We start from the raw sequence: 24,062 nt of genomic DNA, 5'->3' as shown, positions 1-24,062 counted from the left end.
AGAAACTGTGGTAAAAACTGCGGCAAAGAACTGCCGAAATTGCCTTCTATTGATTTCAATAGGAGGTGGAGGCGTTTTTTCCTTGCAAGCAAAAAAAACGCTTGCGGAAAAAGAAGCTACCTGCCCTATCTTGAGGCATTTTCCACCTCAAAAACCCTATTGAAATCAATGGGAGACGGAAATAAACGCGTTTTATTGCTGCGATTTTCGGCAATAAGCGCTCGCGGTTATTCTCTCTGTCTGTTGAAGAAATAGCAAAAAAAAAAAAGCCTGAAAAAAACACGGCAAAAAACGTGTGTGAGGTGCAAAATCAGAATTTTCTGCCTGCAAAAAACTCTGTGTGAACATACCCTAAAGGAGTTGTCTGAGAGTATAAGAAAAGAAAGTAGATGCAGGAAATTTTCTAAAATAAACAAAACATTACTCACCTGTAAAATTCAGGTTGATGATCTGGTGGCCGCCACCGATCTTTTTTTTACTTTTCCTGCAATGATGACGGGCCGTACATCCACGTAACTGTCTGGAACCACAGGAGATAAGCGCTGGAGCGGCGGATGATTTAACAGGTGACTAATGTTTGGTTTGTTATTTTACAACATTTCCTGCAGCTACTTTCTTTTCTTATACTCTCGGACAACCACTTTAATGCAACTTCTAGCTGTGTATTACATATCATGTTCAAAAACACAAGCGATAAATACAGCTCTTTAGTTTAGTAAATAAAGAAAGCAATAACATTTTACTGGTATGGTAGAAGGCTAACAGCTAGCGCCATACAGTACTTAACTCATTCCCATAGGTCAGCAGAGCTAAAACATAGCTTGATGTTCATGAGTAAATCAGCAGAAGACAGGGATTATTATTACTACAGATTTTTCTGAAGTTCTTCCACTTTTATTGACTTTCATAATATTTAGGACTTTCTCACTGTTGATTTATAAATTGTTTTGGAAACATATGGGCATGCACTGTAGCTATTTCTAATCAAAAATCAATATTTTGGAACAGAGAAATAAACATAGATGAATTATGTAGCGGCATCAAAATAAGTCATTTCCATCCTTCAAAAGCATAATTTTCTACAAACCTTAAAAGTCAAATGATATAATAGTGTACATATAGTAGATACACAATTGGCCTTTACTTAGTGCAGAGGTCCCCCTTTTTTAGTTAGCGTGTCACTTTGGAATAAGACAGATGCTATTGGGCCCATTGGGTATTAACTAGTGAAAAAAAATCGATTAAAGATATGACCAAGTCATATGGCTCTTATCATAGTGTTAACTGGCAGTGATATGGTTTTAGTTCTAATGCCAAGTTTCGGTAAGGCACAATAGCAATAGCCATCACCAGCTGGGGAGCCACATGCAGGAGTCCTGAGATCCATATGTGGCTCCTGAGCCGCCGGTAGGGCAATACATTAGTGTATCCACAATTTATGTAATAACATAGTCTACATTAATAAACCAGTGAGCCATATGAAGTATAAAAAAAACATGCAGTTACTCTAATGATATATTTTGCACTCGGGCAGAAGTTGCTTTCCAAGTTTGTGTTATTAGTCTACAATATAAGTATAGATGTTATTCTGAAACTATTTTGCAAATCTCTCCACAGTGCTCCACCATCCTACAACTCCTCTATAATCTCTCTCTACCAACCAACTCATTCTTCCTGCTTGGACAGCAATCTATAGTTATCATCCACACTTAGGCCTTATTCACACGAGCGTATTTCACGTCCGTGTTATGCGCGTGTAAATAACGCACGTCACACGGACCTATGCAAGTCAATGGGGCCATTCAGACATTCAGTTTTTTCCACGCAGCGTGTGTCCGCTGCGTGAAACTCACTGCATGTCCTATTCTTATGCGTTTTTTGCGCATCACGCACCCATTGAAGTCAATGGGTGCGTGAAAATCACGGACAACACACGGACGCACATCCGTGTGCTGTGCGTGATTCACGCAACAGTTGCTAAAGAAATTATTTTGAAAAAGAAAAACACCTCCTTCAGTTTACTTTGCTGACGTGAAACGCGTGACATATTGATGACATACGCGCGTAAAAAACACAGACACGCACCATACACTGATGTCACACTGAACTGGAATGCAGGAAAAACGCTGCGTTTTTTACACGCGCAAAACGGACACGTTCGTGTGAATAAGGCCTTAGGGTATGTTCACACACAGTGGTTTCAGACGTAATTCGCGCCGTTTACGCCTCGAATTACGCCTGAAAAAACGGAACAATAACGCCTCCAAACATCTGCCCACTGTTTGCAATGGGATTTACGGTGTTCTGTTCCCACGAGGCGTAATTTTACGCATCGCTGTCAAAATACGGTGCGTAAAAAGACACCCGCGAAAAAGAAATGCAGGTTACTTCTTGGGACGGTTTTGGAGGCGTTTTTCATTGACTCCATTGAAAAACAGCTCCAATAACGGCCGTAAATTACGCCGCGAAAAACGCGAGTTGCTCCAAAAACGTCTGAAAATCAGGAGCTGTTTTCGCTTGAACGCGAGTTGCTCCAAAAACTTCTGAAAATCAGGAGCTGTTTTCGCTTGAACGCGAGTTGCTACAAAAACGTCTGAAAATCAGGAGCTGCTTTTGCTTGAAAACAGCTCCGTATTTTCAGCCGTTTTTTGGGGAGCCATTGAAAAACAGCTCCAATAACGGCAGTAAATTACGCCGCGAAAAACGCGAGTTGCTCCAAAAATGTCTGAAAATCAGGAGCTGTTTTCGCTTGAACGCGAGTTGCTACAAAAACGTCTGAAAATCAGGAGCTGCTTTTGCTTGAAAACAGCTCCGTATTTTCAGCCGTTTTTTGCTAAGCGTGTGAACATACCCTTATTGTATAACAACTGCTCACTCCCCTTTTTCAGGACATTAGTTGCGCTGCACGATTGTATACACTGGGATGCTTTGCCTCAGATTATCAGACCTAGGCCTTATTTACACGAGCGGATTTCAAGTCCATGTTACGCGCGTTAAAACAATGCACGTCACACGGACGTATGCAAGTCAATGGGGCCATTCAGTGGTTTTCACGCAGCGTGGGCGTAAAAAACGCAGACACGCACCATATACTGATGTCACACGGAACTGCAACACAGGAAAAAACTCTGCGTTTTTTAAGCGCGCAAAACGGACACGTTCGTGTGAATTAGGCCTTAGGGTATGTTCACACGGCTTATTTTCGGCCGTTTTTCGGGCTGTAAACGGCCGAAAAATCGGAAACATCTACCCAGTGATTTCAATGTCAAAAACGGCGTTCCTTTCCAATGGGGCATTTTTTTAAATTTTAAAAAACGGCCGCGTTAAAAAACACCCACGAAAAGGAAGTGCATGTCTCATCTTAGGCCGTTTTTGGAGAAGTTCTCTGTTGAAAAACAGCTAAAAAAAAGGCCGTAAAAAACGCAGCGAAATACGCTAGTTACTTAAAAAACGTCTGAAAATCAGGAGCTGTTTTCCCTTGAAAACAGTTCCGTATTTTCAGACGTTTTTTGTTAAGCGTGTGAACATACCCTTAAACTCAATTCACACCATGTTCAGAGTTTATATTCAACAGGACCGTTTGTGTTGGCTTACACATTTGCATATCACTGCCACAGAGTCATTACAAAAAAATATATACCGAGCAGTGTACTTTTCTTTATACAATTGTCTTGTGTTTACCCACCACGGTTTATCAGGCACATCAGTGCATATGTTGGGAAATATTCCTAGTGTATAAACCAGAGTTTCCCAACCTCTTCTGGCTCAAGGTACCCCTGTAAAAAAAAGAATTTCCTCAGGGCACCGCTACCAAAAATTGTTTGCAAAACGACAAAAAAACTACTAAAAACAAAAACTACACTCTAAGGCCGGATTTACACGAGCGTGTTCGTTTTGCGCGCGCAAAAGGTACTTAACAGCTCCATGTGTCAGCCGCGTATGATGCGTGGCTGCGTGATTTTCGCGCAGCCGCCATCATTATGACACTCTGTTTGTATACAGAAAAGCACGTGGTGCTTTTCTGTTTTTATTCATAGTTTTGACTACTGTAGCGTGATACGTGTGTGGCACAAGGAAGTGCTTCCCTGTGCAGTGCGCGGTTTTCACGCACCCATTGACTTCAATGGGTGCGTGATGCGCGAAAAACGGGCAAATATAGGACATGTCGTGAGTTTTACGCAGCGGACATACGCTGCGTGAAAATCACGGACAGTCTGAACGGCCCCATTGACTAACATAGGTCCGTGCGAGGCGCGTGAAAATAGCGCGCATTGCACGGACGTATTATACGTTCGTCTGAATAAGCCCTTAGGGTATGTTCAAACGCAGAGTCAAAAACGTCTCAAAATACGAAGCTGTTTTCAAGAGAAAACAGCTCCTGATTTTCAGACGTTTTTTGTGCCACTCGCGATTTTCACAGCGTTTTTCGCAGTGTTTTTTTACGGCCGTTTTTTTCACTGGAGTCTATGGAAAACTGCTCTAAAAACGTCCCAAGAAGTGTCCTGCACTTCATTTTCGCAGCGTTTTTTTTTACGTGGCCAATAGAAGTCTTTGGGCCCGTAATTACGGGCTGTAATTACAGGCCCTAATTACAGGCGTTTTTATGGTCGTGTGCATGGGGCCTTAGGTATGTTCACACAGCGTTTTTTTGTAAGGCAGAAAAATTTTGGCAGCGTAAATTTACGCTTTTTTTTTCAATGTGTTTTTTGCCCAAATATTTTTAAGCCGTTGAAGCTAAGGGTAAGGCCACATGGTGCGTTGTTGATGCTGTTTTGCTGCGGTCTTGTTGCGTTTAAAATCTGCATGCGGTCAACTGCATGCGTTTTTTGTCTCTGTAAGGCCCGATTCACACGAACGCTGCGCATCTCGGACGTGAAAAATGGCCGTTTTTCACGTCCGAGGTGCATCCGTGCTCAGCGCTGCGGGACGCGATGTCACACATCCCCCATAGTTGAGAGTCTATGGAGGGATGCGTGATGCGCGAAAACGGACATGTCCTATATTCGCACGGACCCTGCACACGGTCCGTTGAAACAACGGCTGTGTGAACGGCCACATTGAATTACATAGGTCCGTGGGACGGCCGCTGTTTCAATGGCCGTCCCACGGACGTTTAACACGCTTGTGTAAATAAGCCCTAATGCTGCAGTTCTGTTGCGTTTTTAAAGGAAATAATTGATGGACGTAGTTTTCACCCGTGTTGAAGTTTGTTAGGCGCTTCCTGTATATAGTTCGTTACAAGGCATTGCAGAACTGTTAACAAAAACGTAAGCAGTTCAGCAACAACTTTGGCAGCGCGGTCATTAACTGCATGCGGTCGGACATTATGAAGATGCAGTTAACTGCACAAAAAACACATTGTAATATAATAGCAGCCGTCTGTCCATAAGGGGGGATTCACACGAGCGTGTATTCGGTCCGTGCGGGCCGCGTGGTTTTCACGCGCCACGCACAGACCAATACAAGTCTATGGGGCAAAAACACCGAAAAAGGCCATACTTGCAAATGGACACAGCCAGGCCAGAAATGCTGATGAAAGGGCGAGCAGGTGCTTTAAATAATAATAGCCACTCCCACTAGTCTTGAGGGGAGTGGTGTGTGGTGCATGGGATGTGTAGTAAGAAATAATAAATGAATAGTGTGTGTGCAAGTGTAATACTATAAGTGAAATATAGGGGGCAGTAATAAATGAAGTGCCTCAATAGAAATAAATGGATAATGGGGTGCAAGTGAGTGAAACATGGAGGGATAGTGTGTATGTCATGAGGCACAACGTGTATAGCCAGGTAGAAGCCTATTTGTGACGCCTTGATAATTCATAGAGCGGGCTACCCTGCTTGCTATGCCAAACAACAACACACCATGCTCTCCCAGCATCAAAGACCCGGCTGTGTCCAAGAGAAGCGAATATACATAATAATGAAAAATATCTGGGGTATTGGTAATCATTTTGGCCAAAAGGACGCAAGCTCGCAATCCACGACAAGGATCCCCAGACTTGCGAGTCCCTAAATCCTAAACTGGAACAGAACGTTCCTGATGCACAAACAGAACCGATAAAAACACAGGGACATTTTCGGTGTTTCTGTATATGTCCCTGTGTTTTTATCGGTTCTGTTTGTGCATCAGGAACGTTCTGTTCCAGTTTAGGATTTAGGGACTCGCAAGTCTGGGGATCCTTGTCGTAGATTGCGAGCTTGCGTCCTTTTGGCCAAAATGATTACCAATACCCCAGATATTTTTCATTATTATGTATATTCGCTTCTCTTGGACACAGCCGGGTCTTTGATGCTGGGAGAGCATGGTGTGTTGTTGTTTGGCATAGCAAGCAGGGTAGCCCGCTCTATGAATTATCAAGGCGTCACAAATAGGCTTCTACCTGGCTATACACGTTGTGCCTCATGACATACACACTATCCCTCCATGTTTCACTCACTTGCACCCCATTATCCATTTATTTCTATTGAGGCACTTCATTTATTACTGCCCCCTATATTTCACTTATAGTATTACACTTGCACACACACTATTCATTTATTATTTCTTACTACACATCCCATGCACCACACACCACTCCCCTCAAGACTAGTGGGAGTGGCTATTATTATTTAAAGCACCTGCTCGCCCTTTCATCAGCATTTCTGGCCTGGCTGTGTCCATTTGCAAGTATGGCCTTTTTCGGTGTTTCTGTATATGTCCCTGTGTTTTTAACGGTTCTGTTTGTGCATCAGGAACGTTCTGTTCCAGTTTAGGATTTAGGGACTCGCAAGTCTGGGGATCCTTGTCGTGGATTGCGAGCTTGCGTCCTTTTGGCCAAAATGATTACCAATACCCCAGATATTTTTCATTATTATGTATATTCGCTTCTCTTGGACACAGCCGGGTCTTTGATGCTGGGAGAGCATGGTGTGTTGTTGTTTGGCATAGCAAGCAGGGTAGCCCGCTCTATGAATTATCAAGGCGTCACAAATAGGCTTCTACCTGGCTATACACGTTGTGCCTCATGACATACACACTATCCCTCCATGTTTCACTCACTTGCACCCCATTATCCATTTATTTCTATTGAGGCACTTCATTTATTACTGCCCCCTATATTTCACTTATAGTATTACACTTGCACACACACTATTCATTTATTATTTCTTACTACACATCCCATGCACCACACACCACTCCCCTCAAGACTAGTGGGAGTGGCTATTATTATTTAAAGCACCTGCTCGCCCTTTCATCAGCATTTCTGGCCTGGCTGTGTCCATTTGCAAGTATGGCCTTTTTCGGTGTTTCTGTATATGTCCCTGTGTTTTTATCGGTTCTGTTTGTGCATCAGGAGCGTTCTGTTCCAGTTTAGGATTTAGGGACTCGCAAGTCTGGGGATCCTTGTCGTGGATTGCGAGCTTGCGTCCTTTTGGCCAAAATGATTACCAATACCCCAGATATTTTTCATTATTATGTATATTCGCTTCTCTTGGACACAGCCGGGTCTTTGATGCTGGGAGAGCATGGTGTGTTGTTGTTTGGCATAGCAAGCAGGGTAGCCCGCTCTATGAATTATCAAGGCGTCACAAATAGGCTTCTACCTGGCTATACACGTTGTGCCTCATGACATACACACTATCCCTCCATGTTTCACTCACTTGCACCCCATTATCCATTTATTTCTATTGAGGCACTTCATTTATTACTGCCCCCTATATTTCACTTATAGTATTACACTTGCACACACACTATTCATTTATTATTTCTTACTACACATCCCATGCACCACACACCACTCCCCTCAAGACTAGTGGGAGTGGCTATTATTATTTAAAGCACCTGCTCGCCCTTTCATCAGCATTTCTGGCCTGGCTGTGTCCATTTGCAAGTATGGCCTTTTTCGGTGTTTCTGTATATGTCCCTGTGTTTTTATCGGTTCTGTTTGTGCATCAGGAACGTTCTGTTCCAGTTTAGGATTTAGGGACTCGCAAGTCTGGGGATCCTTGTCGTGGATTGCGAGCTTGCGTCCTTTTGGCCAAAATGATTACCAATACCCCAGATATTTTTCATTATTATGTATATTCGCTTCTCTTGGACACAGCCGGGTCTTTGATGCTGGGAGAGCATGGTGTGTTGTTGTTTGGCATAGCAAGCAGGGTAGCCCGCTCTATGAATTATCAAGGCGTCACAAATAGGCTTCTACCTGGCTATACACGTTGTGCCTCATGACATACACACTATCCCTCCATGTTTCACTCACTTGCACCCCATTATCCATTTATTTCTATTGAGGCACTTCATTTATTACTGCCCCCTATATTTCACTTATAGTATTACACTTGCACACACACTATTCATTTATTATTTCTTACTACACATCCCATGCACCACACACCACTCCCCTCAAGACTAGTGGGAGTGGCTATTATTATTTAAAGCACCTGCTCGCCCTTTCATCAGCATTTCTGGCCTGGCTGTGTCCATTTGCAAGTATGGCCTTTTTCGGTGTTTCTGTATATGTCCCTGTGTTTTTATCGGTTCTGTTTGTGCATCAGGAACGTTCTGTTCCAGTTTAGGATTTAGGGACTCGCAAGTCTGGGGATCCTTGTCGTGGATTGCGAGCTTGCGTCCTTTTGGCCAAAATGATTACCAATACCCCAGATATTTTTCATTATTATGTATATTCGCTTCTCTTGGACACAGCCGGGTCTTTGATGCTGGGAGAGCATGGTGTGTTGTTGTTTGGCATAGCAAGCAGGGTAGCCCGCTCTATGAATTATCAAGGCGTCACAAATAGGCTTCTACCTGGCTATACACGTTGTGCCTCATGACATACACACTATCCCTCCATGTTTCACTCACTTGCACCCCATTATCCATTTATTTCTATTGAGGCACTTCATTTATTACTGCCCCCTATATTTCACTTATAGTATTACACTTGCACACACACTATTCATTTATTATTTCTTACTACACATCCCATGCACCACACACCACTCCCCTCAAGACTAGTGGGAGTGGCTATTATTATTTAAAGCACCTGCTCGCCCTTTCATCAGCATTTCTGGCCTGGCTGTGTCCATTTGCAAGTATGGCCTTTTTCGGTGTTTCTGTATATGTCCCTGTGTTTTTATCGGTTCTGTAAGTCTATGGGGCAGTACAGACAGTCCGTGCTTTTTGCGCAGCGTTTGTCAGCTGCGCAAAAAGCGCGACAGGTTCAATATCTCCGCGTATTTCGCGCATCACGCACCCATTGAAGTCAATGGGTGCGTGAAAACCACGCAGGTCGCACGGAAGCACTTCCGTGCGAACCGACTGAAACAGTGCACCAGCTGTCAAAAGGATGAATGTAACCAGAAAAGCACCATGTGCTTTTCTGTTTCCAAACATCCAAATGGAGTGTCTTTGAGATGAGCGAACTCGGACAATCGAACCGAACTTCACCGGGTTCGGCCGAACTCGTTTTGGCCGAACCCGGCAAAAAAATTTCCGGTACGCGACGTCCGGAGATAGTCACTGTCCAGGGTGCTGAAAGAGTTAAACTGTTTCAGCACCATGGACAGTGACTACCGATCCCAATAAACATGAACCTGTAAAAAAAAACGAAATTCTGACTTACCGATAACTCCCGGCTTCTTCCTCCAGTCTGACCTCCCGGGATGACAATTCAGTCCAAGTGACAGCTCCAGCCAATCACAGTCCAAGCACAGGCTGCAGCGGTCACATGGACTGCCGCGTCATCCAGGGAGGTGGGGCCCGATGTCAAGAGAGGCGCGTCACCAAGGACGCGTCACCAAGGCAACGGCCGGGAAGTTCTCGGTAAGTACGAACTTTTTCTTTTTTTTTAACAGGTTGCTGTATATTGTGTTCGGCATTCACTGTCGAGGGTGCTGAAAGAGTTACTGCCGATCAGTTAGCTCTTTCAGCACCTTGGACAGTGACGTGCGTCGACTAGCCTCATCTCTATGATGGCGGCTGCGTGAAAATCACGCAGCCGCGCATCATACACGGATGACACACGCAGCTGTCAAATGTTTTTTGCGCGCGCAAAACGCTGCGTTGTTTGCGCGCGCAAAAACGCAACGTCCGTCTGTATCTGCCCTAACAAACATTTCACCATTGACTTCTATTGAATAATGACTTGCTGCAGTTTAAAAACGCAACATAAACACACCGTGGCCGCACCGTGTGGCCTTAGGGTATGTTCACACACAAACTCAAAAATGTCTCAAAATACGGAGCTGTTTTCAAGGGAAAACAGCTCCTGATTTTCAGACATTTTTTTAAGCCACCCGCGATTTTCGCTGCATTCTTCGCTTCGTTTTTTTACGGCCGTTTTTGGAGCTGTTTTCAATAGAGTCAATGAAAAACTCCTCCAAAATGTCCCAAGAAGTGTCCTGCACTTCTTTTGACGAGACGTTATTTTACGCGTCGTATTTTGACAGCGACGCGTAAAATAAAGGCTCGTGGGAACAGAACATCGTAATTGCCATTGAAAGCAATGGACAGATGTTTGTAGGCGTAATGGAGCCGTTCTTTAAAATGCCCGAATTACGTCTGAAACCACTGCGTGTGAACATACCTTTAGGGTATGTTCACACGAGGGCGTCCGTAACGGCTGAAATTATGGGGATGTTTCAGCCTGAAAACATCCCCGTAATTTCAGCCGTACCGGCATGTGCAGGCGCTTGAACGCCGCGTCCATAACGGACGTAATTGGCGCTGCTATTCATTGGAGTCAATGAATAACGGCTCCAATTACGGCCAAAGAAGTGACAGGTCACTTCTTTGGCGCGGGCGTCTATTTACTCGCCGTCATTTGACAGAGGCGCGTAAATTACGCCTCGTGTGAACAGACAAACGTCTGACCATTGCTTTCAATGGGCAGATGTTTGTCAGCGCTATTGAGGCGCTATTTTCGGACGTAATTCGGGGCAAAAACGCCTGAATTACGTCCGTAATTAGTGCGTGTGAACATACCCTTACCCTAATGCAAAAACCACAGGCAAAAAAGCACTCCAAACGAGCACCGCAGGTTTTTTCTGCCTCCTATTAATTTCAATGGCAGGTCAGAGGCAGAAACCTCTCAAAGACCACCAGCTTCCCACTCACAGAAAAATGACCATCAGCACCCCAGTAAAGAGACCATCAGCCTCAGACCCCCCCTCGTAAAATGACAATCAGCCCCCCCCCTGTAAAATGACCATCAGCCCCTCTAGTAAAGTGACCATCAAAGACAGAAAGTATGCTTACACATGGGGAAGGAATAAATAAGGAGGTATAAGAGGAGAGAACTACAACTCCCTGAATGTCCAGGCTGTTATTTTGGGATATCAGAGGACATTACAGGGGGAGGTATAAGAGGAGAGAACTACAACTCCCAGCATGTCCAGACTGTTATGTGATATCAGAACATTTACAGGGAGGGGGTATAAGAGGAGAGAACCAAAACTTCTAGCATGTCCAGACTGTTATGTGATAGAGAACAATTAAAGGGAGGGGTATGTGAGGAGAGAACTACAACTTCCAGAATGTTCAGACTGTTGTTATGTGGTATCAAGAGGACTTTACAGGGAGGAGTTATAAGAGAGAACTACAACTACCAGCATGCCCAGACTGTTATTATGTGATATCAGAGGACATTACAGGCAGGAGGTATAAGAGGAGAGAACTACAACTCCCAGCATGTCCAAGCTGTTATTAAGGGATATCAAAGGACATTACAGGGAGGAGGTATAAGAGGGGAGAACTACAATTTCCAGCATGTCCTGACTGTTATGTGATATCAGAGAACATTTACAGGGAGGGGGTATAAGAGGAGAGAACGACAACTTCCAGCATGTCCAGACTGTTAATAAGGGATACCAGAGGACATTACAGGATTACAGGGAGGAGGTATAAGAGGAGAGAACTACAACTCCCAGCATGTCCAGATTGTTGTTATGTGATATCAGAGGACATTACAGGGAGGAGGTAGAAGGGAGAACTACAACTTCCAGCATGTTCAGACTGTTGTTATGTGGTATCAGAGGACTTTACAGGGAGGAGGTATAAGAGAGAACTACAACTACCAGCATGTCCAAGCTGTTATTAAGGGATATCAAAGGACATTACAGGGAGGAGGTATAAGAGGAGAGAACTACAATTTCCAGCATGTCCTGACTGTTATGTGATATCAGAGAACATTTGCAGGGAGGGGGTATAAGAGGAGAGAACGACAACTTCCAGCATATCCAAACTGTTAATAAGGGATACCAGAGGACATTACAGGATTACAGGGAGGAGGAATAAGAGAGAACTACAACTCCCAGCATGTCCAGGCTGTTATGTGATGTCAGAGAAAATTTACAGGGAGGGGGTATAAGAGGAGAGAACTACAACCCCCAGCATCTTCAGACTGTTATGTGATATCAGAGGACATTACAGGATTACAGGGAGGAGGTATAAGAGGAGAGAACTACAACTTCCAGCATGTTCAGACTGTTATGTGATATCAGAGGACATTACAGGATTACAGGGAGGAGGTATAAGAGGAGAGAACTACAACCCTCAGCATGTTCAGACTGTTATGTGATATCAGAGGACATTACAGGGAGGAGGTATAAGAGGAGAAAACTACAACTCCCAGCATTCCCCTGGCTCCAGTTCTCAAACAATTAAATACTTAATGCCCAGCGTTAATGGCTCCTCTCCCTCCGCCAGGCTCTTCTAGTGGGAAGTGGTGGGCGGTACTTGTAACAAACGTGCGCGCATCACGTCTGCTACAAGCATAGTTATAATATATATATTTATTTATTGTTTTGCAGTAGATGAGCGGAGTGTCGCGGCTGGGAACCACTGGTATAAACCAAGAGTACACCACAATATGTAGGGTGATTTTAGCCTAATCCCTAACATTAATAGTGTGCCATGAAAACTTATTATTTCAAGATGTCCCATAAATCTATTGCAATAACGATCAATATGCCACATATGCCCCCTACAAACTGTATTTTGTTACCCATGTAATTTAAGTCAACTTGCTTTCCTTTTAAGTTTCACCAATTGCACTATATCTGTATTGGCACAGATACTCAATAGTGACAAATCCATGTGGCATTATTTATATTGATATTTCCCTTAAAATGTCAGCTCTTGCTTGCAGGTTCCTCTCACTGTTATGTTCTCCAATAGTTATCTTGTATCCTTACTGTTTCACCTGATTAAGGGCTTATTCAGACGAACGTGTAATACATCCGTACCTCGCACGGACCTATGTTAGTCTATGAGGTCGTGCAGACTGTCTGTGAGTTTCACGCAGCGTGTGTCCGCTGCGTAAATCTCACGACATGTCCTATATTTGTGCGTCTTTCGCGCATCACGCACCCATTGAAGTCAATGGGTGCGTAAAAATCTCGCGCAGAACACGGAAGCACTTCCGTGTGACGCGTGTGATTCGCGCAACAGCAGTAAAAACTATGAAGGAAAACAGAAAAGCACCACGTGCTTTTCTGTTTACAAACATACAGAGTATCATAATGATGGCTGCTGTGCGAAAATCACGCAACCACTCATCATACGGGGCTGACACACGGAGCTGTTATGTACCTTTTGCGCGAGCAAAAACGCACACGCTCGTGTGAATCCGGCCTTAGTGGTAAACATGCTTTTGCTTTATAAACCTTTCATTCCTTATCCCAAAACTGTAAAATATGTTAGTAAAATGAGAATATATGACGGTCCTTAGCATAATGTCTTTTCATTTCATCTCATAAACATGAACTGTCACTACTTCTTAATAGCTGCTGTGACTTTCAGCATATGACTCTGCAAACAAGCTGCTGTGGAGCAGTGGAAACCATGGCAAGCTGAGATGAATTGCCTACGCCAGTCAATCACTGGCTCCCTTTTCCAGTAGAAAGAGAGGGGATTTAAACAGTGTGTCCTTGCTGTGCAGGGCTTCCTTGCCATCTGGAGATATGTTGGTCCAAGTATATAGTATCTGGGAAAAGACAAGCCTGAACTCCCAGAAGTGATTATTGCCAGGCAATACAATTGTATTCTACAGTGCAGCCAACAAGATTATCCCGCATTTTTAAAATATGTCTTGCACATTGACCATATATGCAGGAGATTGCCCAGTGCATGCACAATCTTAACACAAACCAAAACGATTTTAACTTGGGGAGCACAAGCAATGATGTGTCAAAGTGCTAATAACCTATAATGTATTTTCTTCTCGGTTATGAAATCACATCACTGACCTTTTATTTCTTAACTCAGTTCCGTGATGATGGATGATTTTGTTATATACTAGCCTAATTGATAAAATGACAAATTATATTAGACTCATATGCCACTATGGTATTGCAAGGATGCAGTCACACGTGGCAGATTTTGTAGCAGAAATTTCTGCGACTATAAATCAGTTCCATTTATCTGAATGTGGTTGTTTCTGCAGCAGGTGAATGGATTACAGCAAGTTCCATTCAGAACTCCAACGGATTTTCAGTAAGAAAATTTCTGCAACAAAATTTGCTGTGTGTGACTACACCCTAAGGGCTTATTTACACGAGCGTGTTAAGCGTCCGTGGGACGGCCGTTCAAACAGCGGCCGTCCCACGGACCTATGTTATTCAATGTGGCTGTTCACACAGCCGTTGTTTCAACGGACCATGTGAAGGGTCCGTGCGAAAATAGGACATGTCCTTTCTTTTCGCACATCACGCATCCCTCCATAGACTCTCAACTATGGGGGATGTGTGACATTGCGTCCCGCAGCGCTGAGCACGGATGCACCTCGGACGTGAAAAACGGCAGTTTTTCATGTCCGAGATGCGCAGCGTTCGTGTGAATCAGGCCTTAGGGTCAGTTCACATGTAGCGTAGATACTGCGAATTTTCTGCAACAGATTTCATTGTGGAAAATCCACAGCATAATACAGTAGCAGCAGAGTGGATGAGATTTAAACAAATCTCATCCACACGCTGAGCAAATGATAATGGGAAAAAAACGCTTAGAAATTGACCAGCGGTGTGTTTTTTAAATCCGCAGAATGTCAATTGTATTGGCTTAAACACTGTTTACTTGTTGTGGGATTTCCCCGTTGAATTCAATGGGGAGGTAAAACCCGCAACAAATAGGAGATGTTGCATTTTTTGCGACAGAATCGCTGCTGCAAAAAAAAACGCAACTCAGAGGAAAAAAGAATCTTCTACTTACCCAGAAGTCTGTGTTTCTTCCTCCAGGCCGGCCTCCTGGGATGACGTTTCATCCCATGTGACCGCTGCAGCCAATCACAGGCTGCAGCGGTTCAATCATAGGCACAGTCACATGGGATGAAACATCATCCCAGGAGGCCGGGCTGCAGGACGGCAGAGGGACGCATTCCATGGCTACATGACTATAATTATTTTTTTCCAGTGCAGTTTTCCGCAGCGGACATTCCAGTCAAAAAACTGCACCACAATTTGGTGCGGTTTTTCGGCCCGAATTCCCTTCAGCGCACAGGGCTGATACGCTGTGTGTTTTACGCAGCGTATCCGCCCTCTGTGAACATACCCTAATTTTTTTTTCTGAGCATTTTCCCACAGGTCGGATACACTGCAAACTTTTAGACAGTGTATCTGACCTAGAACCCACAGTGAATTCCATCCAAAAAACTGCACCAAATTGTGGAGCAGATTTTTGGCCTGTGTCACTGCTGCGGAAAACAAAAAAAAACGCCAATGCTTACCTCTCCGGTGTTGCCATACTGGCGCGTCACTCTCTTCTCCATGCAGCCCAGCCTCCTGTGTTGATGCCGCAGCCCATGTCACCATTGCAGCCTTTGATTGGCTGTGGCAGTCGCATGGGATAAAACATCATCCTAAGGGCGTGGCCAGATTTGGTGGAATTGCTCTGGAATTCCGCTGCGGCCAATCCGCTGCGGAAATCCGCAGCGGACATTTTCTCCATTGGTTTCCACAACTTTTCAGTTAGGTTTGTGCACACGTTACGGAAAACTCCGCTGCGGACCATAGGATGCGGTGCGGAATTTGGTGTCCGCAGCATACACTGGCTGTAGCGGACTTGTTGCGGAATTTCTCCATTGACTTCAATGGAGAGTCAAAATTCCGCAATTAAATCCGCAGATGTTATGTGTGTTGCGTTGTGTATTATTTTTTTCGAACAGGATATTTCTTCATTCTGGCTGGACCTATGTATTTCTAGGTCTATAGCCAGACTGAGGCCCCATGCACACGAACGTAAAAACGCCCGTAATCACGGGCCGTAATTACGGCACGGGCAGGCCCATAGTAGTCTATGGGGCTCCCGTAATTACGGGTGACTACGTGTGTGCACCCGTAATTACGGGAGCGTTGCTAGGCGACGTCAGGAGATAGTCACTGTCCAGGGTGCTGAAAGAGTTAAACGATCGGCAGTAACTGTTTCAGCACCCTGGACAGTGACTAACGATCACAATATAGATCAACGTGTAAAAAAAATAGAAGTTCATACTTACCGAGAACTCCCTGCTTCTTCCTCGAATCCGGCCTCCCGGGATGACGTTCCAGTCCATGTGACGGCTGCAGCCAATTACAGGCCAATCACAGGCTGCAGCGGTCACATGGACTGCCGCGTCATCCAGAGAGGGATGCGTTACCAAGACAACGGCCGGGTAAGTATGAATTTATTTTACTTTTACTAGGGAAAGAGCTGCCCCTTCTCTTTATCCTGCACTGATAGAGAGAAGGGAAGTACTCTTCACCTGAATACGCAACGGCTAATCCGCATCAATTTCCTGCACAGATTATGTGCGGCATTGATGCGGACAGTGTCGGCAGAAATACGCTACGTCTGGCCATGCCCTAAGAGGCCGGACTGCAGGAAGAACAGCACTGAAGAAAAGGAGCCGTCGCTATGACATAAGTGCCCTATCTCCTACATAATCTGATCGGCGCTGTAATGTAGGTTTTTATTTTGAAAAACGATCATTTTTGACCAAGATATAAACCATTTTAGATCTATGCTAATTAATTTCTTAATAGACAACTGGGCGTGTTTTTACTTTTTACCAACTGGGCGTTGTACAGAGAAGTGTATGACGCTGACCAATCAGTGACCAATCAGCGTCATACAGCTGTACCCTCAGATTTGTATTTTTCAAATGCCCTTTTTTTGTCATGTATTGCCCTTTTTACAGAAGGTGTAAGCCATGAGGGGTTTAATTTTAGTCGTTTATACTTGTTACCTATAGGATTAAATTTTGCACTATAATTATACAAATTGGATTTTAAGATTTCCCATTTATCATTTGTACCATTATTTGACATTAGTTCTTCCCAGTCTATGTCCTGAATTGCAGCCCTCATCCTGGGGAAATTGGACTTCTTAAAATTAAGTGTTTTTGCCCGCCTGTGTTTGTTTTTTACAGTATATGTCAAATATAACTATATTATGATCACTGTTACCGAGGTTTTCACGAACAGTGACATTCCCATCAAGCTCTGCATTATTAGAAATGACCAGATCCAACAGAGCTTCACCTCTAGTCGGGTCTAGTCGGGTTGAGGAAATTTCTCTCCTTTGCAGTTGTAGCCGAACCATGACGCCAATTAATATATGGGTAATTAAAATCTCCCATTATCACAACAGTACCTGCCTATGCAGCCTGCTCCATCTGTTTATGTAGCTCACCTTCCATCTCCTCAGATATATTGGGGGGGTCTATAGATTACACCAAAAGTAATTTTTTCAGTGTTTACCTCCCTTTGTAATTCCACCCACAAGGTTTCAACCTCCTCATAATCTTCATCCACTATTCCCTGTTTCACACTCACCTTCATATCACTTCTCACATACAGACATACACCACCGCCTTTCCTATTTCTCCTGTCTTTTCAAAATAATGTAAAACCCTGCAGATTTACAGCCCAGTCATGTGAAGAGTCCAGCCATGTTTCAGCAACACCAACTATATCAATATGTTCCTTCAATACCAAGGCCGCATGCTCCCCCATTTTGAATGCTAGACTTCTGTGAACATACACTTTTAACTTGCATTTCAAATTCTCACGTTTGGTATCAGATTGTTTGACATTATTTGGGCATTTTTATTTTCACTGTTATTTTGTAACAAACGGATCTCCTTATCTTGTTGCCTAGTCCTCTCCCCACAGTCTGTTTCTCCACCAACCAATATAGTCTAACCCCACTATAACCTGACTACCCCTTTATTTTCTACATTGACCTCCCTCCTCAGCCCTAGTTTAAAACCTTGAGGAATTTATATACAAAATATATTATAAATACGTCTTTAAGTCTGAAATCTATACTACCACAATAAGTAATTTCAGCTGAGACATGATAGAGAGCAGAGCTGCTCCCAACTAAAACTGTAAATCTATTCAGTTACTCTGGGCCCCAATTAAAGGGGTTTTCTGGTACATTAGACCAGCGATCAAGACATTGTTTTCAGTTTTCAAGATGTTTCAGTCAAGTGACTATGTCACCTGACCAATTAACAAAACATTGCCATGGATGACATATTACTGTAGCCGTATAATTTACATACAGACGCTAGTATGCGTGAATGAAAGCTTTGGGAAAAATTCTTAATTACCTCCAATTGCATTTTATTTTTCATTTACAGTGCTTTTCTTTAAAAAATCACCAATATCTTGGAAAACCACTTTTAGTGGGAGCAGTATTGGGGCTTTGTGTACCAAAAATTTGTAAAAGCACAATTTTGCCTCTACAAATCAATAAATAATTTAATGGATATAGTTAGAACATCTATAAGTTTATAAGATACCCTAACATCCACTAAACAGAGCTACGATACTTGGCATGCTGTATTGTAACTTAGGCTGGGTTCACACAACCTATTTTCAGGCGTAATGGAGGCGTTTTACGCCTCGAATTACGCCTGAAAACACGGCTCCAATACGTTGGCAAACATCTGCCCATTCATTTCAATGGGTTTGCCGATGTACTGTGCCGACGACCTGTAATTTTATGCGTCGCTGTCAAAAGACGGCGCGTAAAATAACAGCGTCGTCAAAGAAGTGCAGGGCACTTCTTGGGACGTAATTGGAGCAGTTTTTCATTGACTTCAATGAAGAACAGCTCCAAATTACGTCCGTAAAAGACGCCTCGCAAAACGCCAGTACATGCAATTACGTCTGAAATTCAGGAGCTGTTTTCTCCTGAAAACAGCTCCGTAATTTCAGCCGTAATTGACGTTATCGTGTGCACATACCCTTAGGGTGTCTGAGCTCTCTTGGCTATTAAGATGTGCTGAGAGGGCTCACATAGCAACAACCTTTTTACTTCTGCACCTGATTAAATCTATATAGGATGAGGTTTTGCTGAGAAAGCTTGGGTGGCTGAATTAACCTATGTTTAAAATTTTGGTAGGGAATGCCTGAGAGGGCTTGGATGCATATGGCTAAAATGACAAAACTGGCAGACCCAAAGGGAAAACCAATGGGCTGTTTAGTGGGTGCACACACACCCACCCACAATCAACAACCTTCTCCAGCATCAGGCATCATTTACACGAGCGTAATATACGCGCGTGCGACGCGCGTGTCGTACGCACCTATATTAGGCTATGGGGCAGTGCAGACAGTGCGTGAGTTTTGCGCAGCGCGAGTGCATTGCATAAAACTCACGACATGTCCTTTCTTTGTGCGCTGTTCGCGCATCAGGCACTCATTGAAGTCAATGGGTGCGTGAAAACCATGCATGCCGCACGGATGCACTTCCGTGCGAACTGCGTGGTTCGCGCAACAGCTGTCAAACTCTGAATGTAAACAGAAAAGCACCACGTGCTTTTCTGTTTACAAACATTCAAACGGAGTGTCATAATCATGGCGGCTGCGCGAAAATCTCACAGCCGCGCATCATACACTGATGACACACGCAGCTGTTAAGTGCCTTTTGCGCACGCAAAACGCCGCGTTTTTTGCGTGCGCAAAACGCACACGCTCGTGTAAATCAGGCATCATAGTCTGGCAAGTAATAAATGGTCTTTAAATGTACACCTGCTAAACTGCCTTGTTTCAATAAATTATTTTAACCCAAAAACTAAAGTCTCATTATAAGTATCTGCCTTACCCTCCTCTTTTAACCAGTCTCTGTTATAAAACTTTTCCCATTCTCAAACACAACTTTAAATATTTGAAGTATTTTAATAGTCTTATTATTAAAGCATTTGAAAGATAACCATTAAGAACACCATCATAAATATATATAGATAGATAGATAGATAGATAGATATAATTTTTTTTTACAATTAGACAAGTTACCTTGAAGCAAGTGATCTTGTTATGATGATTGTAGCCCTTGTCCAATCTTCATAGTCTCCTTGTAAATAAGAGGTTGGTTCCCCCAGTTCCCTGGAACTTCCTTCACAATCTTTGATTCCTGGGGATGCAGGATAACATCCCTCCCTCACGAGTGACCAAGATAGACCTGCATCATGGGAGTATTGAAGGAGGACTGGAGTCGAATTGCTGAACTCTTTCGTGCACCCTACATTTAACTGAAGCAGGTAAGGATATGTGATAAACCATTATATCTTTTAAAAATCAATTTTTAAGCAGAACAGGCAGCGAATACAATTAGTACAGATAGGACTGCCCACTAAGCTAGTCTAACTTCTACTAAGCTCGCTTATGTGTGATAGATAAGTACTGACTGTTCATAAATTTTCAGCTATGTGAGATACATTAACAAAATAAAAATAAAGTGTGCAAGATGGTAAAGCATAATTAACGGAATTATGTATAACTGATTGCCCTTAACATGGAAGACAATGATAAGGAAAATGGTGAGCTGGTGGAGCTTGACGGGAATGCTAGGGGTAGATATATTTTTGTGTTAGGAAGGTTAACAGATATATGAACAGATTAGACTAAACTGGGTGGAAAGATCAAATATATTGTATAGTATATTCAATATAAATTAAATCCATGGTAATTGAAGTCTGTCATACAATGGGATTTTAAATAGTATGAGATCTCTGTGACAGTGGTTTTATTTTTTTATCAGCATAATTGGTTGTATTTCTAGTCCCCAAAACAAAAATATAGTATGACATAAACAAAAACAAACAAATAGCTCTCTTAACCCGTTGGAGACACAGCGAATTTTCTTTTTTTCATTTTCGTTTTTCCATTGTTGCAAGAGCCATAACCTTTTTATTTTTCCGGTGACATAGCCATATGAAGACTTGTTTTTTGAGTGACCAGTTGCAGTTTTTAGTGACAACGTTTAATGTACCATATAATGTAATGGGAAACTGAAAAAAAATTCTTTCTGGTTCCTTCATTGTTTTTTGGATTTTGTTTTAATGGTGTTCACTGTGTGGTAAAAACTACATACTATATTTCTATAGGGTTTTTTTATGTTTTACTACTTGTACAAAGAAAAATCTCTTGGTTAAAATTTTTTTTTGTGTTGCCATATTCTGAGAGCCATAACTTTTTTCTTTAATTAAAGGCTATGCAAACCCTTGAAAGGCCAAATGTTTTTGTTTTTTTTTAAATAAAAAGGTGTATCAGTATGTTTTCTGTAACTTTGTAAATACTTTTTAGTATCAATTATTTTTACTCTTTCAGGCTGGGTTCACACGACCTATTTTCAGACGTAAACGAGGCGTATTATGCCTCGTTTTACGTCTGAAAATAGGACTACAATACGTCGGCAAACATCTGCCCATTCATTTGAATGGGTTTGCCGACGTACTGTGCAGACAACCTGTCCTTTACGCGTCGTCGTTTGACAGCTGTCAAACGACGACGCGTAAAAATACAGCCTCGTCAAAAGAAGTGCAGGACACTTCTTTCAGATGTAATTTGAGCCGTTCTTCATTGAACTAAATGAAGCACAGCTCAAAATTTACGGCTGTCAGAGAAGCCTCGCAAAATGCGAGGAGGAGCATTTACGTCTGAAACGAGGCAGCTGTTTTCTCCTGAAAACAGTGTCATTTCAGCCATAAAAGCCTCTCATCATGTGCACATACCCTTAGATATAGCTGCTCTGTATTTGTTACGGGCGCAGTCACGGAACGCAACCTCCACTTAACTTCCGTCCGCAGACCTCTCTCTTCCTGTCGGCATCTCCCTCCCCGGAGACGTCAGCACATGCGGCCGCTCTGTCCCGTAGTGGCCACTAGAGGGCGCTGGTTCCTGGCCTTAAAGGGCCAGTGCGCATATGTAATTAATTAGTTATGCTCCAGATTACTTTGAACTATAAAAAGGGCCCTGCCCTTTCGTTCCTTGCCTGAGCGTTGTTGTAGTCTTCCCAGGTCTGTATCGCAAATGGTTCCTTAGTGTTATCCTGTTCCCGTGCCCTGCTATCTGTACCCTGTATCCTGTGCTGTGCTTTGTTCCTGAGCCTGTCTAGTGTTGGAGTTGCGTCCTGCTGCACCTACTGTCGTCCGCCACATCTGGCGCAACCTGCTGTCATCTTCCACATCTGGCGCCACCTGCTGCACCCACTGTCATCCGCCATGTCTGGCGCAACCTGCTGCACCTACTGTTATCCTCTACGTCTGGCGCAACCTGCCACATCCAGCCCCATCCGTGCTAATGCCTCAGCCATTGTCTGGCCTATCTCAGGTACTTTCGTGATACGAACTCATTGTATAGACTTGTGCATTGACTGTGACTTGGCCAGCTGCCTCTCCGCTACGGTGGAGCGGCCTAGTGGGTCCACAAACCCCTAGATTGTGACAGTATTCTCTATACAGAGCAGCTGTATCTGGCACTATTCATTGAATCCGTCAGTTCCGCGGACCTGACGGGTTCAGTGTCGGCTGGTCCTGCGTGTCTCTGACGGACCGTGTGAAGGGTCCGTTGTTCCGTTTTCACGGATCTCTCCATAGATTCAAGTCTATGGGGATCCGTGAAAACGTAACCCGCACGGAGGCATCGATGACGTGAAAAATGTCACGTTTATCACGTCTGAGTTTCCCCACTCTCGTGTGAATCTAGCCTTTCACAAAACAAAATGATACACCTTTTTATTAAAAACAAACATTTTGCCTTTTAAAGGTGTACATATCCTCTAAGTCATTTGAGTGGTGTGAGGGCTTATTTTTTGTGGGATAAGATGTAGTTTTATTGGTACCATGTTGGGGTACATGTAACTTTTTAGTCACTTTTTATTCCATCTTTTGGAGAAATCGAGTTGACCAAATAGTAGCAATGCTTGATTTTGTGAATTTATTTTTCCTATGGCGTTCACCCGGCGGGTTAAATAATGTGATATTTTAATAGTTTATACCAATTATGTTTACTTTGTTTTTATTACTAACATAATTTTTGGGGAATTATATGTTGTAGTGTATTGAATTTATCTATGCTTTACTATAAAGCCTTGCCTCTGGTAAGGCTTAACAATAGATCATAGAAGGCAGATCTAGAGGTCTTCAATAGGCCTCCAGCTGCCACAGCAACCGATCGGCACCTCACAATCTCGTCATTTTGTTTAAAAGTGTCAAATTTGCTGAAACTCAATTTTTCAGCATGGATATGCCAGTAGATCCGCACAAGGATTGGCCCCATTGTAACTTAATGGGGTAAATCAGCGCGTTCATTATTTTGCACATATTTTTCCACTGTACAAAAAACCCTGCATTGGATGTGGAAGCCGTACCTAAATGAAAATCAAATCCTGAACGAGTGAGCATGGCCTAAGGCTCTGTTCACACTAGTGTCATGCCCGCTTTGTAACAGATCTTGAAGCGTCTCTCAGGTCTCAGTTTTTTCTTACTGCACAGATTAGAACAGCATGCGGAAGTCTTAGGGCACATTCAGATGTGAAGGAACTGCTGTTGAATTCTGCTGCGGACAGTCCGCAGTGGAAATCCGCAGCAGCCATATTTTTAATTGGTTTCTATACATTTTTAGGTAACTTAGTTTAAACGTTGCTGAAGATAACAATCAGATTTTGTTGCAGAAATTTTCTGCGACTGAAAATCAGTTCCATTCATCTGTATGTGTTTGTTTCTGCAGCAGGTGTACGGATTTCTGCAAGTTCTATTTAGCTGAATGGAACTGATTTTCAGTTGCAGAAATTTCTTTCACAAAATCTGCCGCATGTGA

At 43.2% G+C, this 24,062-nt stretch overlaps 1 protein-coding gene across 4 annotated transcripts in view; it reads right to left on the bottom strand.

Annotated features, from left to right (window-relative positions):
• The window catches only part of RELN (reelin), a 749,731-nt gene that overhangs the window by 142,345 nt on the left and 583,324 nt on the right, over window positions 1-24,062 (bottom strand). For all 4 annotated transcript variants that reach the window (XM_075857310.1, XM_075857311.1, XM_075857308.1 and 1 more), the window contains exon 28: window positions 20,259-20,494. In XM_075857310.1, the coding sequence (XP_075713425.1) occupies window positions 20,259-20,494 (236 nt within the window). The remainder of the gene's footprint in view (window positions 1-20,258; window positions 20,495-24,062) is intronic.

The sequence above is a fragment of the Rhinoderma darwinii genome, chromosome 3 (assembly GCF_050947455.1).
Source record: "Rhinoderma darwinii isolate aRhiDar2 chromosome 3, aRhiDar2.hap1, whole genome shotgun sequence".
NCBI classification, from domain to species: Eukaryota; Metazoa; Chordata; class Amphibia; order Anura; family Rhinodermatidae; genus Rhinoderma; species Rhinoderma darwinii.
Note: the sequence above shows the minus strand (reverse complement) of the source record. Positions and strands in the feature narration are given on the sequence as shown.